General features: G+C 47.4%; 1 protein-coding gene across 4 annotated transcripts in view; it reads left to right on the top strand.

Moving 5' to 3' along the window:
* Positions 1-16,510, top strand: part of SLC4A4 (solute carrier family 4 member 4) — a 133,326-nt gene that overhangs the window by 73,161 nt on the left and 43,655 nt on the right. For 2 of the 4 annotated variants that reach the window (XM_039384335.1, XM_039384336.1), the window contains exons 4-6: positions 10,069-10,204; positions 13,411-13,571; positions 15,867-16,046. In XM_039384335.1, the coding sequence (XP_039240269.1) occupies positions 10,069-10,204; positions 13,411-13,571; positions 15,867-16,046 (477 nt within the window). Of the gene's footprint in view, positions 1-3,758; positions 3,999-10,068; positions 10,205-13,410; positions 13,572-15,866; positions 16,047-16,510 lie in introns of those variants that run through there. The other 2 variants (XM_039384338.1, XM_039384337.1) reach the window with 2 other exon arrangements.

Genomic DNA, 16,510 nt, shown 5'->3' with positions numbered 1-16,510 from the left:
AGCCTTTGTTGTTCGTAAATGTCTTCTGATATAAAGTTGGGTTTTTGTTCCTTTCACTTCTGATCTCATCCTCCAGACCATGGTGCCAAGCAGATCATTAATCCCAGCATGGGGTTTCCAGTCTCTCTTCATTACTACAAGTTGCTCTGAAAACCTGGCAAAGCGTTCAGGTTTGGGCAGCAGATGGGATGGCTGGAATGGAGATCAGCTATCTGGAATAGAATAAATGAGGTTGGAAGGCACCATCAGCAGGTCCAAACCTCTGCTCCAAGCAGGGCCAGCTTGGTAATTAAGTTATTAATGTTGAGTTCTAAGTTGTGGTATCGCGTCCGGAGCGCTCTGTCATTAGATGGAAGTGCAGGTATCCCAGAGCCCCAGGCAGGCACACTGGTTATTTTTCCCTCTCGTGGATATCTTTGGATCCTCGGGGCAGAGAATAGTTGGATCTCCTGGGGCTCTCTTTAAGCACAGGCAGTACAAAATTATTCTTGCCAAGCGCAAGGAATTGCATCTTCTCTCTCTCTTTTCCTGTGGTTTCATCCTCACCTGACATGCAGGAGGTGAGTTCTGTTGTATCCTCCTCCTCAGGGGTAGAACATAGGAGGTGACATGACCCTGTAAAAGACACCACTCATCATGTTCTGCCACTTTGGGGCTACACAGGGGGTTGACCATTAGGAAGGTCAGTGCTTATGCAAAAATCCCCCCCAGCCATTCGGTTCAGTCCAAGCCATCCCCAAACCGACCTCCTACTTGTGTTTTCCTCCCAAATGTCTAATAATTAACAAGCTGCTTAATGCACGACAAAAGACCAATTAACCTTAAAGCATTTAGTGAACTACATGTAAATTAGTTGTAAAAGTGTCTGTAAACATTAAATGTTAGGCAATTACATAAACCAATAATTGCTAAAGTTGCATTTAGGAGCTTAAAAGAAAGAAAGAAAAAAAAATCTGCTTAAGTAGCGCTTCAGAGAACTCTGCTAATGGTTTTGTTTTTAACTACAGCCACCCTGGTCCGGGTAAGTCCCAGCAGGCTGGGGCAGCTCAGATCCCATGTGTTTTTAGTCGTGGAAGCAAAATAAAGGCATGGTAACCTTGTACACCTTTGGAAACTGCACTGAAAACCTCCAGAACCTGGAGTCTAGAAATAAATGGCAGAAAGGTGGTAGGTGGTGTCCTGTTGGGTACCAATTCCTGGTGGTTTTGTGGATTGGTTATTGTTTTCTTTGGTTTCGGGCTGTACAAAACATCCCAGACCTGGCAAAAACTTCAGGACTGGGCAGGGCCTGGTGAGGTGTGAGCACAAAGGACTTGGCCACTCATTGCTGTTGAGTTCACTCCATCTTCTCTTCCTCATTCTGCAGCACCTGCCTCCCACGTTAGCCTTTGGAAAAGGCTAAGTGCCTTTCCACCCACCTGTGTGCTGGAGTTTCACATAAAGCAGCTGGTTTGCTTTTCTGCACAATTTTTAATCCCCTTAATTGGCCGCCTCACTTTGAGGTGGTCCGGGTCGCCCACTGCTTCTCAGGCTCCCGCTGCTAATGGTCTTAAATAATTCATTTTCCTTGTACTTATCCTCCAGGTTTTAGTGGAATCTTTCAGTTTGGTATTTTTGCTTTGACCTCAGCTTGTGTCGGACCCAGATGTTCCTAAATGGTGCAGTGAAGTGTGGCTTTGCCTCCTTATTCTGTGTATTTGTGCTTCCCTCCTGCTTTAGAGCCTCTTTGTTGTTTTGGTAAAAGTATCTCTCTGTGTGGCTCATGTTGCATTCCATAAGGAGTCTCCAAATGTGTCTCTAGATACCAGATTTCTCATTTTTCAGTGAAAAAACAAGTTGAGTTTGTTTGAACTCGCTTTCTTCCTCCCTCAGTTTTGGCAGTAGCCTTTCCTGGAGTATCTTAATTACAGTGCAGTCACTTACTGAAAGCTAACCTGTGCTTGGTTTTCCTGGATAAATCCATTGGATAATGGTCTTTTATTTTTCTTGCACACAATTTTACTAGTATAGATCCTGCTCATGTTCCTTTCCTAAAAGTGGAAATATATTATACTTACGTTTGTTTGATTGAATGTACAGAAGTTTGCTTAAAGCAGTAAAACCACCTTGCAGCGTGGGTGAAACCCCAGCAAATCCACTGGGTTTTTTCCACGATAATCATGCTCCGTGGAGGTTTAGTGCTCATGTAAGGAGGTGGGGGTGAGTCTGTGAAGCTCAGAGGAAAAAAGAGGCAGAAGCTTGAACTCCACTTGCCGTTGCAAGGGGAAACCAGTGAAGAGCAGGAGCTGCCCAAATGTCACCAGGCTTTTGAGAACAAGTTGAATTCAGGAGTTTCTGGGAAGCCAGTTGGAAGGAGTGTGCTGCTGGCAGCCTGGAGCCCTGCCGAGCCCGGAGTTAATGGTGGTTAATTTTTAAAGGCAGGGGCGAAACTGGTTATTGTGCCTGTGTCTCAATAGGGTCTTTCTGCTCCCGAAATGCCATTGCAAGAGCCCTTTTCTGAGTTGTCTTGACTCGGAGAGAAAAAGAAAATGCCCTCAGAGAAGTGATTTATGTGCCCAAAGCTTTGCTTTGCCACGCTGCTCACTGGCGGGGACAATTCCGTCAGGATGGTCGTAGCATTTCCGGGGATGCCAAGCGAGGGAAGTGCTGAGAACAGGATTTTTATCAGGATGTAAAATCTGGAATAAATGCAGGCACCCAAAGGGCAGGTCTGTAGAGATGGAGCTACCTGATGGAGCTTGCTTTGCAGCAGCAGGGAAACGTGAGGAAAACCAGCATCCACACATGAAACCAACTGGTTTTATAACCACCCTGTCAGGCCAAGTCCTGGTCCTCTCCCAGTCAATGGAAGCATTGTCTGGATTCTCAGGCTGGCTTTGCAGCTTCTTAGATAAGTGGCTGTTAAACATTCCGAGCCAAAAGGGCAGTTTGTCATTGAATGAAGCTTTTCAGAAGGTGGTGGAAAAATAGAAAAGCCGTTTTCAAAGCATCTCAAAGGAGCCTGGCACCTTCATCCTGCTGCTAGTCAAGGCAAGGTGGCTTCCTGAGCTCCAAATGGATTTAGGCTACCAAATTCACACATGAAAAAGTAGGTGGAGACTCCCTTTTTACAAGGAGTCACATGGAAAAGACAAGGGGTAATGGATACACCTTTCTCCTAGAGAGATTCTCATTAGACCCAAGAGGAAAGTTTTTCACAATGAGAACAATCAGCCATTGGGATAATCCCCAGTGATGTTCTTTAAGGGTCCCTTTCAACCCAAACCATTCTGGGATTCTAGAAAATAGCTATTTATACTGCGGCTTCTCTCTTCTGCGTGGAGTTTGAAGTGGGGCAGGTGGTCAGGAAGAAATACCAGCCTACAGAACCCTCCCCAACATGTGTGTCTTTTCCTCTTGTGCACCACTTGGTCCCTGCAGTGATGGTGAGGAACAATAACCCACATTTCTGTCCGTGCCTGGCATGGCCAAGGTGTTTGGCCACAGGGAAAACAGAGGGGACAGAATGAAAAGAGCTGAAAGCAAAAAGTGTGGGTGCCAGAGAGCCAGAGACGTTCAGTTCTCCTTGAAATACTGCCTGGCAACGGAGATGGGCTCCACTGCAGCCAGAGACACGGGACGAAGGGCTTGGCACCCACGGAAGCAGAGGGAATAAATAGGGAAAATCCTCGCCCGCCTGCGCGTGGCTTCCTCCCTCCGTGGGTGGGATCTGTCCCGCCGAGCCCCGTGGAAGGAGACTTCCAGAAGTGCTGAAGCAGTCCGAGCTGCTGTGGAGATTGATTGAACGGGACAGATAGACAGTGATGAAACCCTGCTTGTGAGAAGAGCTTAATAGGCAGAAAATTGGCTCTTGCAGCCCGAGGGCTGGTTGGAAAGCGCAGAGAGGGAAGTTTCTTCTTGTCACTGCATGGAAGCTTAAACTCAGGAAAAGAGAGCCCAGAGTTGTTATAGCTGTGTCCTTAAAAATGTCCCTGTACCCTCCCCGTTACCTAAAAGAGGTAAGTGATCAGTGATAAACTGAATTATAGTTTGGCAGGATGGCTTGTGGCTGATGCAAGGAAATGACACCACTTATTCAGGGACTGCAGCGCATCAAACCAGCTGTAAAATTGTCTTTGGGGAGCAACACTGCAGTGTTGGAAAAGAAAATGGTGGGATTTTTTTTTTTTTTGCTCACCACAGAAGCAGGAGTTTTTCTCCTGTGCTGTCTTATGAGGAGCACTTGCTTTGTGCCCACGTGGTGCAGTTGATGCTGATGGAGGTACAGGAGGAGCTGTGTGTGATCGTGAGTGATCTTACGATGTTTAAGATACCAAAACAGGACCCAGCAGGATCCCAGAGAGGATTGGACGGCACCAATCTCTGCAGGAGACTCTGAAAACCACACTGCTTTAAAAAGGGAAACAGGGAAAAGACAAAGAAGAAGGAAAATGCTGAGAATTAGGGAGCGATTTTTGAACTCTGTTCTGCGTGGCAGCCACTGTGCTTCTGTTTCACTGGTGACTGTTGTTCAGGTCCAAGGGAGGTGTGATGCCAGACAGCATCTCCTATCCATGTGACAGTGGGAAATGTTGCAGAGCTCCAAAGAAAGACAGGCTCTCTCTAGATGCTACTCTTTCTTTATTAACATCTTCTTGGCAACTGCTCAGGAATAGCTCCTTAAAAATGTGCTGCCGTAGCAGTTTGACACAACTGGAAGTAAGGTGGCTGATCTCCAGGACTAGTCCAAAAATCCCTTTGTTATCCATATTTTGTAAAGAATTGCTTGTGATGTACTTTGTATCAGGCTTTGTAACCAGTAGGGTTTGGGACAAGGCACAGCCTGTGTAGTTGATTCATAAAAATAAGGCATCACTGCCTTTGATACCATTTAAAAATGACACTTGGAGAATCTAGAAAATTTAAAAACAAGTGATAAAGAAAGAGAAATTTCCTGTCTTTCTAGCAGTTTGGAAGCCAGTCACTGCTGTGACATCTGGCTCTGGCATCCTCACAGAGAATTGTTGGTCCATGTACACCTGATTCCACAGCCTTGGAATCAGGAGCCTGGCATTGATGTGAGCAGGCAGAGCCTTGCCTTGTTAATATTCAGTCTGGCTTATCATGTGTCTGTGGGAGGCTATCCATACCCATTTCCTTGGGAATCTGCAGCTGCCTCTACTCCTGGCAGGTTATGCAGATATTATGGGGTTTGGCTGCAGCTGGAAAAAACAGGCAGTTTTCAAAGGCAGAGTCTCCCTCGAGTGGAACAACATTGCAAAAAGTTCGTTATTGGACTTGGGATGTAGCGTGTGGTGGTCTCTCCATCATAGCCATGTGGTTGGAATTGGCAGGCTGTCTTCTTCTATAGGCATTGCCTTGTAGGATAATGATCACCAGCTTTTCATGAGATGATGCTGGCTTTGTTTAGAAGGTTCTCACACTGATTGTTCACATATCACACCTTGTTGCCAAGAGCTATCTGCTATAGGTGAGTTAATTTGAGACATTTTTGGAAGAAGAGTCCTTTTTCTCTCCCTGTATCTCCAGGGAATGTTTCAGTGAAGTGTCTGTAGGCATAGGTTTGGTGTGTGATCCTGGCAGCACCCACGGCCAAGGGAGCTGGGAATGCTCAGCAAATTGTTACGTAAACGCTGCCGTTCTTCTGGCACTTGAGGGAACGTGGTATTAGTAAGCATTTGTCTAATACTGAAGATTTTTTGCAGATCAAAGACTTAATATATGCCACATGCTGCAGAGGAGCTTACAGCAGAACATGTACAATCGTGCAGTCCAATAGTCCAGCAAAAATGGATTATTCCAGAGCCAGTCAGTGCTGTTCACTATGTCTGGGAAGGGGCAGGATCGAAGGATGGGGGGATATTTGCTTCAAGATGTGTCAGGCAGCTCGAGCAGAATTCTCTGCACCCCGTAGTCGTGCAAGAAGTGGCCGAGGTGAGATCCTGGTGGCGCGGGGAGCGCTCCCCTCCCGGCTGCCAAGTCCTGCCTGTGGACAAGTCTAATCTGCCTCCCAGCCAGCCCGCCCCAGCACGGGGTCAAAAAGTAATCGCTCCTAAGCAAAGCAGCAAAACAAGCAAAAGAGAAATTCTCACGCTTGCTTAGGGTGATTAGCTGGAGAGCGGATCACCCCGGGGGGGCTCTGTGGGACCCTGGGAAAGGCCAGCGTGTGGGAATAGCATGGAGGGTCTGTGCTCCAGAAATGCTGGGCAGTATTGCTGGTAAAGCAGGAGAGCACCCCTTGCCTTACCCTGTGGCCTTGGCCCAGCGTGTCAGATGCCATCCAGGAGCTGGCAGAGGTGCCCACAGGGACTGTTGCCAATGACTCCTGGTTTTAGGTGTGATTCTGTTCAGGTTTGTGTTTCGAGGAAGCTGGTACAAGCGTGGGCTATCAGAGCCTCCCTGCTTGCCTTTATCTGGTGTCTTGTACTGACTGATTAATGCAGATTTAAAATTGATTTGGGTAATGAATGAATTTCAGAAAGAAAATGACTTTAAACGTGGTAGAAGTGTCTGCACAAGTGTTTCACTGCTCTGACTGTGGATGGATTTGAACTGAGCTTAGGCCCACTGAGGCGGCCCCGGAAAGGAACCGGAGTACGATCATGTCCTGTTTTAATAAGCCTGCTTGGAAAGCCCGTTTGACAAACGGCCTTCCTCAATAACGTTGCCACAGGCTCTGGGCAGGGATTTGCACCAGGTCTCTTGGGGATTTCTGTAGCTGCCAATGCACTTGGAAGTAACAGAGAACTTCCTGCCCGATGGTCCCTTTGGCCCCGGGTGGAGGAAGCAGTTGACTGAGGTGCAGTCCCAAGGGTCTTTAGAGGTGTCCCTGGTAACAGCACGCTGAAAAAGCAGGAGGAAAACTGTGTTGGTTGAGTGGAGAAGAGGTTGTTTTACTTGTATATCAACACAGATGGGTACCCCCAGTTCCCTCATCCCAAGGCAGCATCGTACACCTAGAGAGCCAGGCTGAAACCACCTTCCATCCACCCCCAGCCAGGCCCTTGGCACTGAAGCAGGAGGTGACTTTAGGATACAGGCCGATGCCACAAAGCCCCCCAGCACTTCCGTGTGTGGCTCTGCCATCGCTTTGGACAGTGAGGGAGGGCTCCCACCAGAGCCATTTTTGGAACAGGCCTGGGAAGTTCAGTTGTGCCTGATTGAGGTTGTCGTGCTAGAATGTGTCTCTCCCTATTTCCGAGCTCCCTGAGATTCCTCTCTGTTGATGGAGATTGATTTTTGCCTTTGGGAACCCGAGGGTGTACATTGTGCTCGGAATTGGCCTGAGCTGAACTAGGAGAAACTGCTGATGTGTTAGTTCCCTTCTGCAAGTGATGGATTTTATAAGCTGCCTCACGAACCGTGTGTGGCTGAAAGGCACAGGAAAGGGAAGAGAGGGAAGTGAGAGACATCACCTGTGGATGGCATTACCCACGTTGTGTCGGAGCATTTTACCCTCTCCAATTCACATCTAAATTCCTCTCCCATTCAGAGGAAAAATATAATCCCAGCCATCTACACATCTGTGGATTAGCCTTTTCTCTGCTGCGTTTTTCTGCTGACCATCAGGTTGTTCTCTTGAATGAGACAGCAAGGAAAAACCATATAAACCAGCTTAAGCGGCAGCAGCCGCTCCTGGCATCAGCAGTGCTGGTTCCAGCAGCTCCCGAACTGGACGGATGAGGTGGAAATGAAGGTGATGGCCAAGGCTGGGGCAGGCTGGCTCAAAAGGTCAGGCAGGGGAGGGCTCCAGGGGTCACCCCCTTGAGTTAATGACTCTCCAGTCCCTAAGCCCACGCTGAGCACAAGGTGTTCGTCCGGAGATTAAGATGAAAATATGTTCTCCTTGCTAAAGAGAGCACATAAACAACCCATAAACGGCCCATTAACCCACAAAATCGCAATAAAGAACATGTGGTCAAGCGAGCCATCAGGGACCTGTGACCCAGCAAACCCCTTAATGGGATTGTGAACCTTATCATCGGTGCTGAACATGGATAATGGGAAATTACGGCAAGGAAAGAAAGAAGGGGTGTTGGGTGATGGGCACCCGGGTTTCAATGAGTAAAATGTTGTGGAATGGACATGTTATGGGATGGAATATCAGGGTAACACTTTCACGTAATAAAACTACTTCAAAGTGACTCAAAGGAGACAGTTTTCCCATCGACTCCAGCAAATGCCTTCAGCAACTCAAGAAGCTGTGCTGTTCCTTCTCTTACAGCCTCTTCCATGTACCAGCCACTTCTGTGCTCCACGTTGCTTTTTGAAGCAATAGGATGGACATTTACTTGTTTTCTATCTGTGATGTTTGAATTCTGTTTGAATATAAAAGTTTATTGGGGGTCACTAGTGCAGTTTGAACAGGAGGACGATGGAACATGCATGGTACAGGTACTCTGCCATCTCATTCCACCCCCTGCTTGGGCAGGGACACCTTCCACTAGCCCAGGTTGCTCCAAGCCCTGTCCAACCTGGCCTTGGACACTGCCAGGGATGAGGCAGCCACAATTTCTCTGAGCAACCCATGCCAGGGCCTCACTACCTCACAGGGAAGAATTTCTTCCCAATATCCCATCTAACCCTGCCCTCTGGCAGTGGGAAACCATTCCCCCTTGTCCTGTCGCTCCAGGCCCTTGTCAGAAGTCCCTCTCCAACCCTTCTGGAGCCTGCAGGAAGATGAATGCCTCGTGATGGGAAGGCTGCTGTAGCAGTGGGACAAGGTACTTGGGTGCCCAGGGAATTCCAAAGGCATTTATGATCACAAATATACTTTCAATCAAAAAGAAATCTATATTATCTATGTTGCCCTAACTGATGAAGAAATGAATTTGCATCAACCTTTGCTGAATAATTTAGGAAGAAAGCTATGAAAGTTTATTTAAGGAAAAAGCAAAGGAGGAAAGGGCATGTTTGTTACTGGTTTTTCCCATCGCAAATTGAGATTCTGTTTACCCTGGAAAAATCAATGTGGTTGGACACCTGGTGTAATTAATTATTTTGCAAGAGACAGCCAGCTGATCTTTTGAAAAGAAAGGAGTTTTTAAGCAGGACTGTTCAAAGTTCATAGTCTGCTGTGTATCTCTAATGCTGATAAACACCCAGCAGAAAGGATGCCTGTCTTAAAATTTCCCGTGGCCACACCTTCGTTTTAAGGTGATACCCTCAGAAAAAGGCTGTAGACCCCAAGGAGCCCTCCAGCAAGGTGACTCCGGCGGCGTGGGCTCTGGTTGCCTTTGGGAGATGCCCTTAGACCTTGGGATGTGGACACACCGATGCTCGTGGGTTTGAATTTTGAATCACACGTGGTTCTTAACCAGGAAGGGGGTTTCTGCTCCTTTTTCTTGAGCTCTTAATGCAAATGGACTTTGCTTGTGCTGTATGTTAAACTTTTCCCTAAGCGGGCAGTCTTTTCCAACTGGGACCAGTTGTTTCTTTTCAGTGCACTGGTGCCTGACTAAATGGCATTGGGTCGCATTCTTCATGTATAGATGAGACAACCCTCCTGTTAAATATTCCTGTGTTTTCCAGCGGTGGGCTGGGGAAGTTCCTGCCTGCCTTGCAGGCCAATGGCAACCCAAACCTGACTGCCAGGGAGGGAGGGGAGAGCCAGCAATGGGATGCTGTGCCAGCACGCCTCAAGTTGGTTTGGCCGGAACTGGTTTTAGGTCATATAAAAAAGTGGGTGAAGGATCTGGGCTGCTCAGAGAGCGGCAGGTCCTCGGGCAGCGCCGTAGAGCACATTGGTTTTGAGCTCCTTAGCGCTTTTTTTACAAGGGCTACAAATTGCTGTAACATAGTTAAGGTCCGTAGGAAGGGACAAGTTTTCCTGAACTTTACTCCCAGCTTGAACTTGTCAGAAGTTCAGTGAGAGGCAAGGAAGGGGAGAGAGAGAGAGAGATAGAGGCTCCCTGGCTCTCGCCCCTGCGTCCGCGGCGACGAGGATGTCAGATGGCAAAGGCAGCCTGGACAAGCAGCTGAACGGCCTTGGGGAGCAGGGGAAGGAGAGGAGCCGCCTGTCCCTGGTCATCTCCCAGGCCCTTAACCGCAGTATTTTCACCTCTGCAGTCTCCCCCGCTGCCGAACGCATCCGCTTCATCCTCGGAGAGGAAGATGACAGCCCAGCGCCCCCGCAGCTCTTCACCGAGCTGGATGAACTCCTGGCCGTCGACGGACAGGAGATGGAATGGAAGGAGACTGCAAGGTGGGTTGGTTTTCCTTTACCCTGAATGGCGAGGGCGGCCAGCAGGACTCCTGTGGCAAATTCCTTTTTTTAGCATTCCGTTGGGTAATACCTGTGCTGCAGGACCATGTGGGGTAGCCACAGAAAGGAGCCTTCGTGGTTCAAATTACCTTTCTTTGATAAACAAGAGAACTGAGGGTTTGTTTAAATGTTCCTTTAAAGCAAAAACTAGGAAAAAAATGGAGTGCCAGTTTGATTGGAGTAGATTGCCCTGTGGAGAGACAACTATGGGCTTTGCACAGGGGGATGTGTCTTCTGGCCAGAGTTGCCAGAAAGTGAGTGCCTGAGTCAAAACTGCTTCAGCTCTATTGCCTCAAAGTAGCTCTTGAGCCTGGTCCCACTGCACCACCACAAGCAGGGAAATTTTGGCTGTCACTCTCCTTCCTAATGGTGAGATTAATTTTAAATAGGGAAAGAAACTTAAAGGTTTTGCTTGTGAAGAAGTTAATCAAGGTGTGTGTTAAATGCTAGATGGGGTTGCCTGCTTTGAGTTCCTTGGTTCTGTTCTTTGATGCTGCTATTTTTTTGGTCAAAAAGCCATTAAAAAAAAGGGAGTGTTTTGGATCTAGGTGGCAGAATTTACATGGAGTTTATTTCTAAATACCACTGAAAGAGGCATTGGATTGGATATGTGACCTATTCCCACTCACCTTCAGCGAGCTTGGGGCTTTTCCTTTTCCTTTATGGTGGCTGGGCTAAGCTCTTTCCCCACCTCCCACTGTTAAGGGCACCATCCTTGTTCATAATTAGCCCATGTTTGGTTACCTTAATCTTCTTTACCTGCAGTTTAATGAGCCACTCCACCACATACCCATTTACCCCCTTATCATCCTTCATTTATACTTCTCAGTCACTTGGGGAACCTATTTAACAACTTCTCACCTTTTACTCTTTAACTTCTGATTTGTTGCCCATCCTTTATTGCTTTTCTTTCCTCTTGTCATTAATTCAGTACTTTCTGGGTTTGGGTGTTATCACAGTTCTTTGGTAGAAGGACTGCATGGAGCTGTGTGTGGGATTCTCTCTCAGGCTCTTCTCCCTAGTTACAAGTCATAGGATGAGAGGAAATGGCCTCAAGTTGTGCCTAGAGAGGTTTAGCATGGATATTGGGAGAAATTTCTTCACCCAAAGGGTTGTCTGCCCAGGGTAGTGGTGGAATCCCCATCCCTGGAGTGATTTAACAGGCACAAACCACCCTCTTGTGCCCCTTGGGCCCTGGAAACTGCACCAGCAGCCCCAGCAAGGCTCCCCTGGCACTGGACGCTTCAGAACTAGGTACCTGTCAGCAGCAGTGGCTCCAAGGGGCTGAGATTTGCAAGAAAAACCTGTCCCCAGTGCACTTGGTGGGCTCCAGAATGATACCCCGTGCCTGGGAGCCATGGGCACAGTCCGTGTGCTCTGGAGACAGCTCGTATCTCTGCCAACCGGGAGGCAGAAGGCATCTTTCATTTTGTAATTTTAGAGCTGCAGAAAGGGTTGTGTGAATGGTGTGTTGATATTATCACGTGTAAAAGGGTGAAGGATATAAATGTACTGCCTGGCAGAGCTTATGTAATTAAAAAAGGCCATAATAGAAGTTTAAAAAAAACTCTGTCCATCACCCCACAGTCCTGTCATTTCCTTTTCTCTGTGGTTCTATCACCTTCCTGCCATCTCCCTGCCTTATAGAACAACAGTCCCCACCCTATAGTGGCATCTTGGTCCTCAGAAGGTCCCACTGAGCCTCAGAACAGTCTGGGGCCTCCAACTGCTGCAGGTTTTTTCCTTTTCCTACTTTGGTTTGTATCCTGTGAGTACTTCTGGAATGCAGGCATTCCCAAGCTAGCACAACCTGGTTAGTGGAAGGTGTCCCTGCCCATGGCAGGGGCTTGGAACAAGAAGAGCTTTGAGGTCCCTTCCAAACCAAACCATCCTGTAATTCCTTGAATAGAGCAGGCATTAGTTCACCCAGGTTTGCAAGCTAATATTTGTTTTATTGTGTTGATATTGTGGATTTTCAGTGAGAAAAGTAAACAGAAAGCAAATATTGATAGTTGTGAGTAATCGCTTTCCCTGGAAGGACAAACACTTGGTAATTTTCAGCCTTCCTGCTGTTACAGGGTAAATATGTCTCAGTCCGGCATCCCACAGAGCCCCGGAAATGCACAGATTTGCATCCCCCCAGGTCCCAAAGGTGTCCTAGGAAACACCTATTTTTTGTGAACTAGAAGAACTTTATGAATTGGAGATGAAAATCAATCTTTTAGCTTGAGTTAAAAAGCAGCTTTAAAAAAACAAAGTCTCAAAAAGAGATTATTGCAATTGTAAAGCATAATTGATTAATCCCAAAGTAATACATTTTTCAGGATTAAATACAATTTACTTGCTGTTAATAATATTCTTTTGAAACCATTTATGAGCTTCCTTACCTTTACCTTTTTGTGGGGGTTTTGTCTTAGTAATCCCCTTTTGTTAGTCACTGGAATTTTCATTTTCCACATATATTAAAATGTGTCTGAAGAAGGGATTAAAAAGCACTTCTGCTTTTGCCATCAGGGGATATTGAAACACCTTCTCCTGCGCCCCCACTTTACATCAAAGCTGTTTCTGGGTGCTGTGGTAAAGGAAAAAGGTCTGGACCAGGTCCCAGCTGCCCATCCCTATGGACTCCAGGCTGGGCACAGCAGAGCCAAGGGCAGGGTCAAGGCTGGAGGGGGAGGTGGGGGTGGGCTGCAGCCCGAGGAATTGGACTTGGTTTTAGGGGTGTAAGGTATGTTTTGCTCAGACCAGGATTTAACCTTTGCTCTCACCTTCCACCAGAGATAAGCTTTCTGGGTTTTTCAGACCTGCTTGGTTAAATCATTAAACAATGGCTGGAGGGAAAGAACGAGCCCCTCAATTTGTGTCTTGTCCTTTGCTGGCTCACTTGTTCTCTAAGAACACCTTCAGATGTGGTTGGGATGTGCTCCTGTCCATGGCACAGCAGTATTCCATGCTGCAGAGTTCTGGCAGTGGCTGATTTCAGAATCCTTTAGGTTGGAAAAGCCCTCTAAGACAATCGCGTCCAGCCAGTAACCAGCACTGCCAAGATACTCAAGGACAAGCCACCTTATTTCCAGAAATGCTGATTTATTTCCCTGCAAGGAGCCAGCAGCTTTAACCCAGTCCTGTTGCTCTGCCCTCTGTAGATGGATCAAGTTTGAGGAGAAGGTGGAACAAGGTGGGGAGCGATGGAGCAAACCGCACGTGGCCACCTTGTCCCTGCACAGCTTGTTCGAGCTGAGGACGTGTATAGAGAAGGGCTCCATTATGCTGGACATGGAGGCCTCTTCCCTCCCACAGGTGGTGGGTAAGTACACTTGCCTTGGCTCTTTCCCTCGGCCCTTCCCCACCAATTTTTTTAACCCTGATATGGTTTTAACGGTGGTTTTAATGTAAAAGCGCTGCTTTTTCCATAAAAGAGGAAAAGAAAGAATCCTCCAAGGAATAAGAGGGAAAACTAGAAAGCCCTAGGCTGTGTTTAGGATGGGGCACTCTCCCCTAGCAAGGGAGAGGAGCGAGCAGCCCCAGCACTAGCTGGAGCTCCACCCCATGGAATTGGAGGGCAGGTTTCTTGCTGTCAAAATAGCTGTGGCCTGGAGTGACGCTCAGTGACATTGCTGAGAGCCAGATCATGCTCCCCGTGGCACGTGAGAACTCACAGAAAATAAACTTTCAAAGTGAGCCATCCAGTGGAGGGACCAAAACAAAATGCTGAATTTAAAAGCCATTATGTGAGGAGGTGTAGAAGAGCTAAATGAAATATCTGCCCCCCTCTTCCCCCCAAAAAAAACAACTCAGTGCTTTAAATTATCTTCTCAGGAAGCAAGGTCAAAATTATCCCGGCATGGAATTGTCAAATACAAGGAGTTGCACTGGTTTGTAAGACCTGGAATTACAAAAGCTGCCTCTGGTGTTAAATGCAGAGTTTTGAGCTTAGTTTTGTAAGTGCTTTTGGTGGCATTTATCTTCCTTTGCTTTTGTGTCTGTGTATCCAAATGCACAGCTTTGCAAAGTTTAACAAAATGAACCCCCCAAAACCTCTGAACTTTTAGGCTGAAGCTGAACCTGCTTCAGAAGCAGCAGCTGATGTCCGTGGTCTGGAACCTTAAACCCTCAAACATTAGATTTCCTTTTCAAGTCCCTTTGAGATGTCACCTTCAATCTCCTGCTTCAATTTCCAAATTAAATCTAATTCCTGGGAGATTAAATTACACGTCAGTGACTGCTGTTGCTGTGACACTGTGACACCATCCTGAGCAGGGTATTTTTGCTGGTCCAGACCCTTAATCAGACAGGTAGGGATGTCCAGGACTGGATTTCCAGGATGATTTAATCACGATCACTTGGCTAGTGTCTGGTAGTGACACGTAGGAAAGGAAAACTCCAAAGAAAAGCTCTCTTTGTTGTTTGTGTTATGTCAAGAAGAGGGAAAGGAAGATGCCAGATAGAGAAGGATAAACTTAATGAAGGTTCTGAAGAAAATATTCCAAAAATCACTAACCAAAGCCATGTACAAGGAAAGCTATAGAAAAATGACACTTTACAAAAATCAACCTTTTCCTGAACATTTTGTGTAAAGGTACCTACGTGCATGTACCCACCCTGTCCTAATTTGGGAGGAACAACTAGTCTCTTCCCTAGGCATTTGGAGAGGTACTAATTCTTGGGCAGCACGCAGAGGATGACTTTCTGACTCACTGAGTTAGCAAATGTGATGTGTGTCCTGCCTCCCCCTTCCCATAACTTTTATTATTAGCACAAATAAAAGTTACCAGCAGACAAATAAGAGCTGCCACTTGCCCTCGGGGGACAGCGCGTGAATTCAAGTCATCAAGGAATGACTTCGTGTGAGATTTAATGCGCAGTGGAGATCCTTCATACATCTGGTGACCTTTTTGCCTTTTTCCTCTGGGATAGGGCAGCAGAAAGGAGGGAATTGGTGGGAAGTGAGCAGGCTTCGAGGGGGCTGGGAGCCTTTTCTCCTGGTGATTCTGTGAAAGGCAAAGCCATGTAACTCATCCTGTGGCAATTAGAGCAAGTTCTGCCGCTCATAGTTGCCATCGCTTCAGTCCTGCAAGTGAATGATTTAATTAGTTGCTCATCTCCAGCATTTTTTCCTGTCCTGAGATTAGGTTTTACTGGGGGCCCGTGAGGTGAACTCAGACCTTGTTGAATCCGATAGAGGTTTTTCCATGTGATTTTTGGGAGCACAATGGCACTTGCCACGGAGTTGTAGCTTCTTCATGAAAATCTAGGCTCAGAGCTGATTCCCTTCCAAACTAAGAACCAGCTTACCCTGGGTACAGGTGATTTGAAATAGGATTTGTGGCATGTAGGAAATAGAAAAGGAAGTCTCAGTGCAATACCTGTGTGTTGGTGGCTCACGCTGGATGGAAATGCTTGTGTTACTTTTCCAAAGAAGTGTCTAAAAAAGACTCCCAGAAAAATAAAACCTGGTTTTGAGATGGGGAGCAAAGCCCTCAAAAAGGTGGGGTGAAAACAATCCGTCCCCCTCTCCCTGCTCTCCCTGGAAGCAGCTGAGTTTTGAGCTCTGTGGTTAATTTTGCCCTCCTCTCCCCTGCCCTTCCTGTGCCTGCCACAGAGATGATCGTTGACAATCAGATCGAGACGGGGCTGTTGAAACCCGAACTGAAGGACAAGGTCACCTACACGCTGCTCAGGAAGCACCGGCACCAGACCAAGAAATCCAACCTGCGCTCGCTGGCTGACATTGGAAAGACCGTCTCCAGTGCAAGTAGGATGTTTTCCAACCCCGATAATGGTAATGCAGAGGCTAAGTGGCTATAGCCTTCCCTGTCACGGCAACCCACCCAGCCCAGCCCAGAACTAACTGCGTGGCCCTGACAATGCTTCTCTAACCCCGAGTAGCATAGCGAGACCCGTGCTGATGGCACATCAGCAGTGGGCTCTGGAGGCTGCTTTGGCCCTGGCACGGCGCTCTAACCACATCTTCACTGGACTGAGAGGGACAGGAGGGCAGGAGGCAGCAGCTGGGGAAGGCAGAGGGATGCCCTTCCAGCTGCGTGGAGGAGATGATGTAGGAGCAGCGACAGGAAAGAGGGGTTTACAAAAAACTCTGATGGGACCTGGACCTGAAAGGCCGATCACCCGAAATGTTTGGGCAGAGGCGAAGCTTCCATGCACGTTCCGTGTCTGTAACAGACGGTGTCGGTGGCACTCCGAATCAAAAATGAGCTGGCAGTAATATCTAGCTTGCATTTTATT

This window comes from Pipra filicauda, unplaced genomic scaffold, assembly GCF_003945595.2.
Source record: "Pipra filicauda isolate LSUMZ 115617 unplaced genomic scaffold, ASM394559v2 scaffold347_size1265977_pilon, whole genome shotgun sequence".
Classification (NCBI taxonomy): Eukaryota; Metazoa; Chordata; class Aves; order Passeriformes; family Pipridae; genus Pipra; species Pipra filicauda.
Note: the sequence above shows the minus strand (reverse complement) of the source record. Positions and strands in the feature narration are given on the sequence as shown.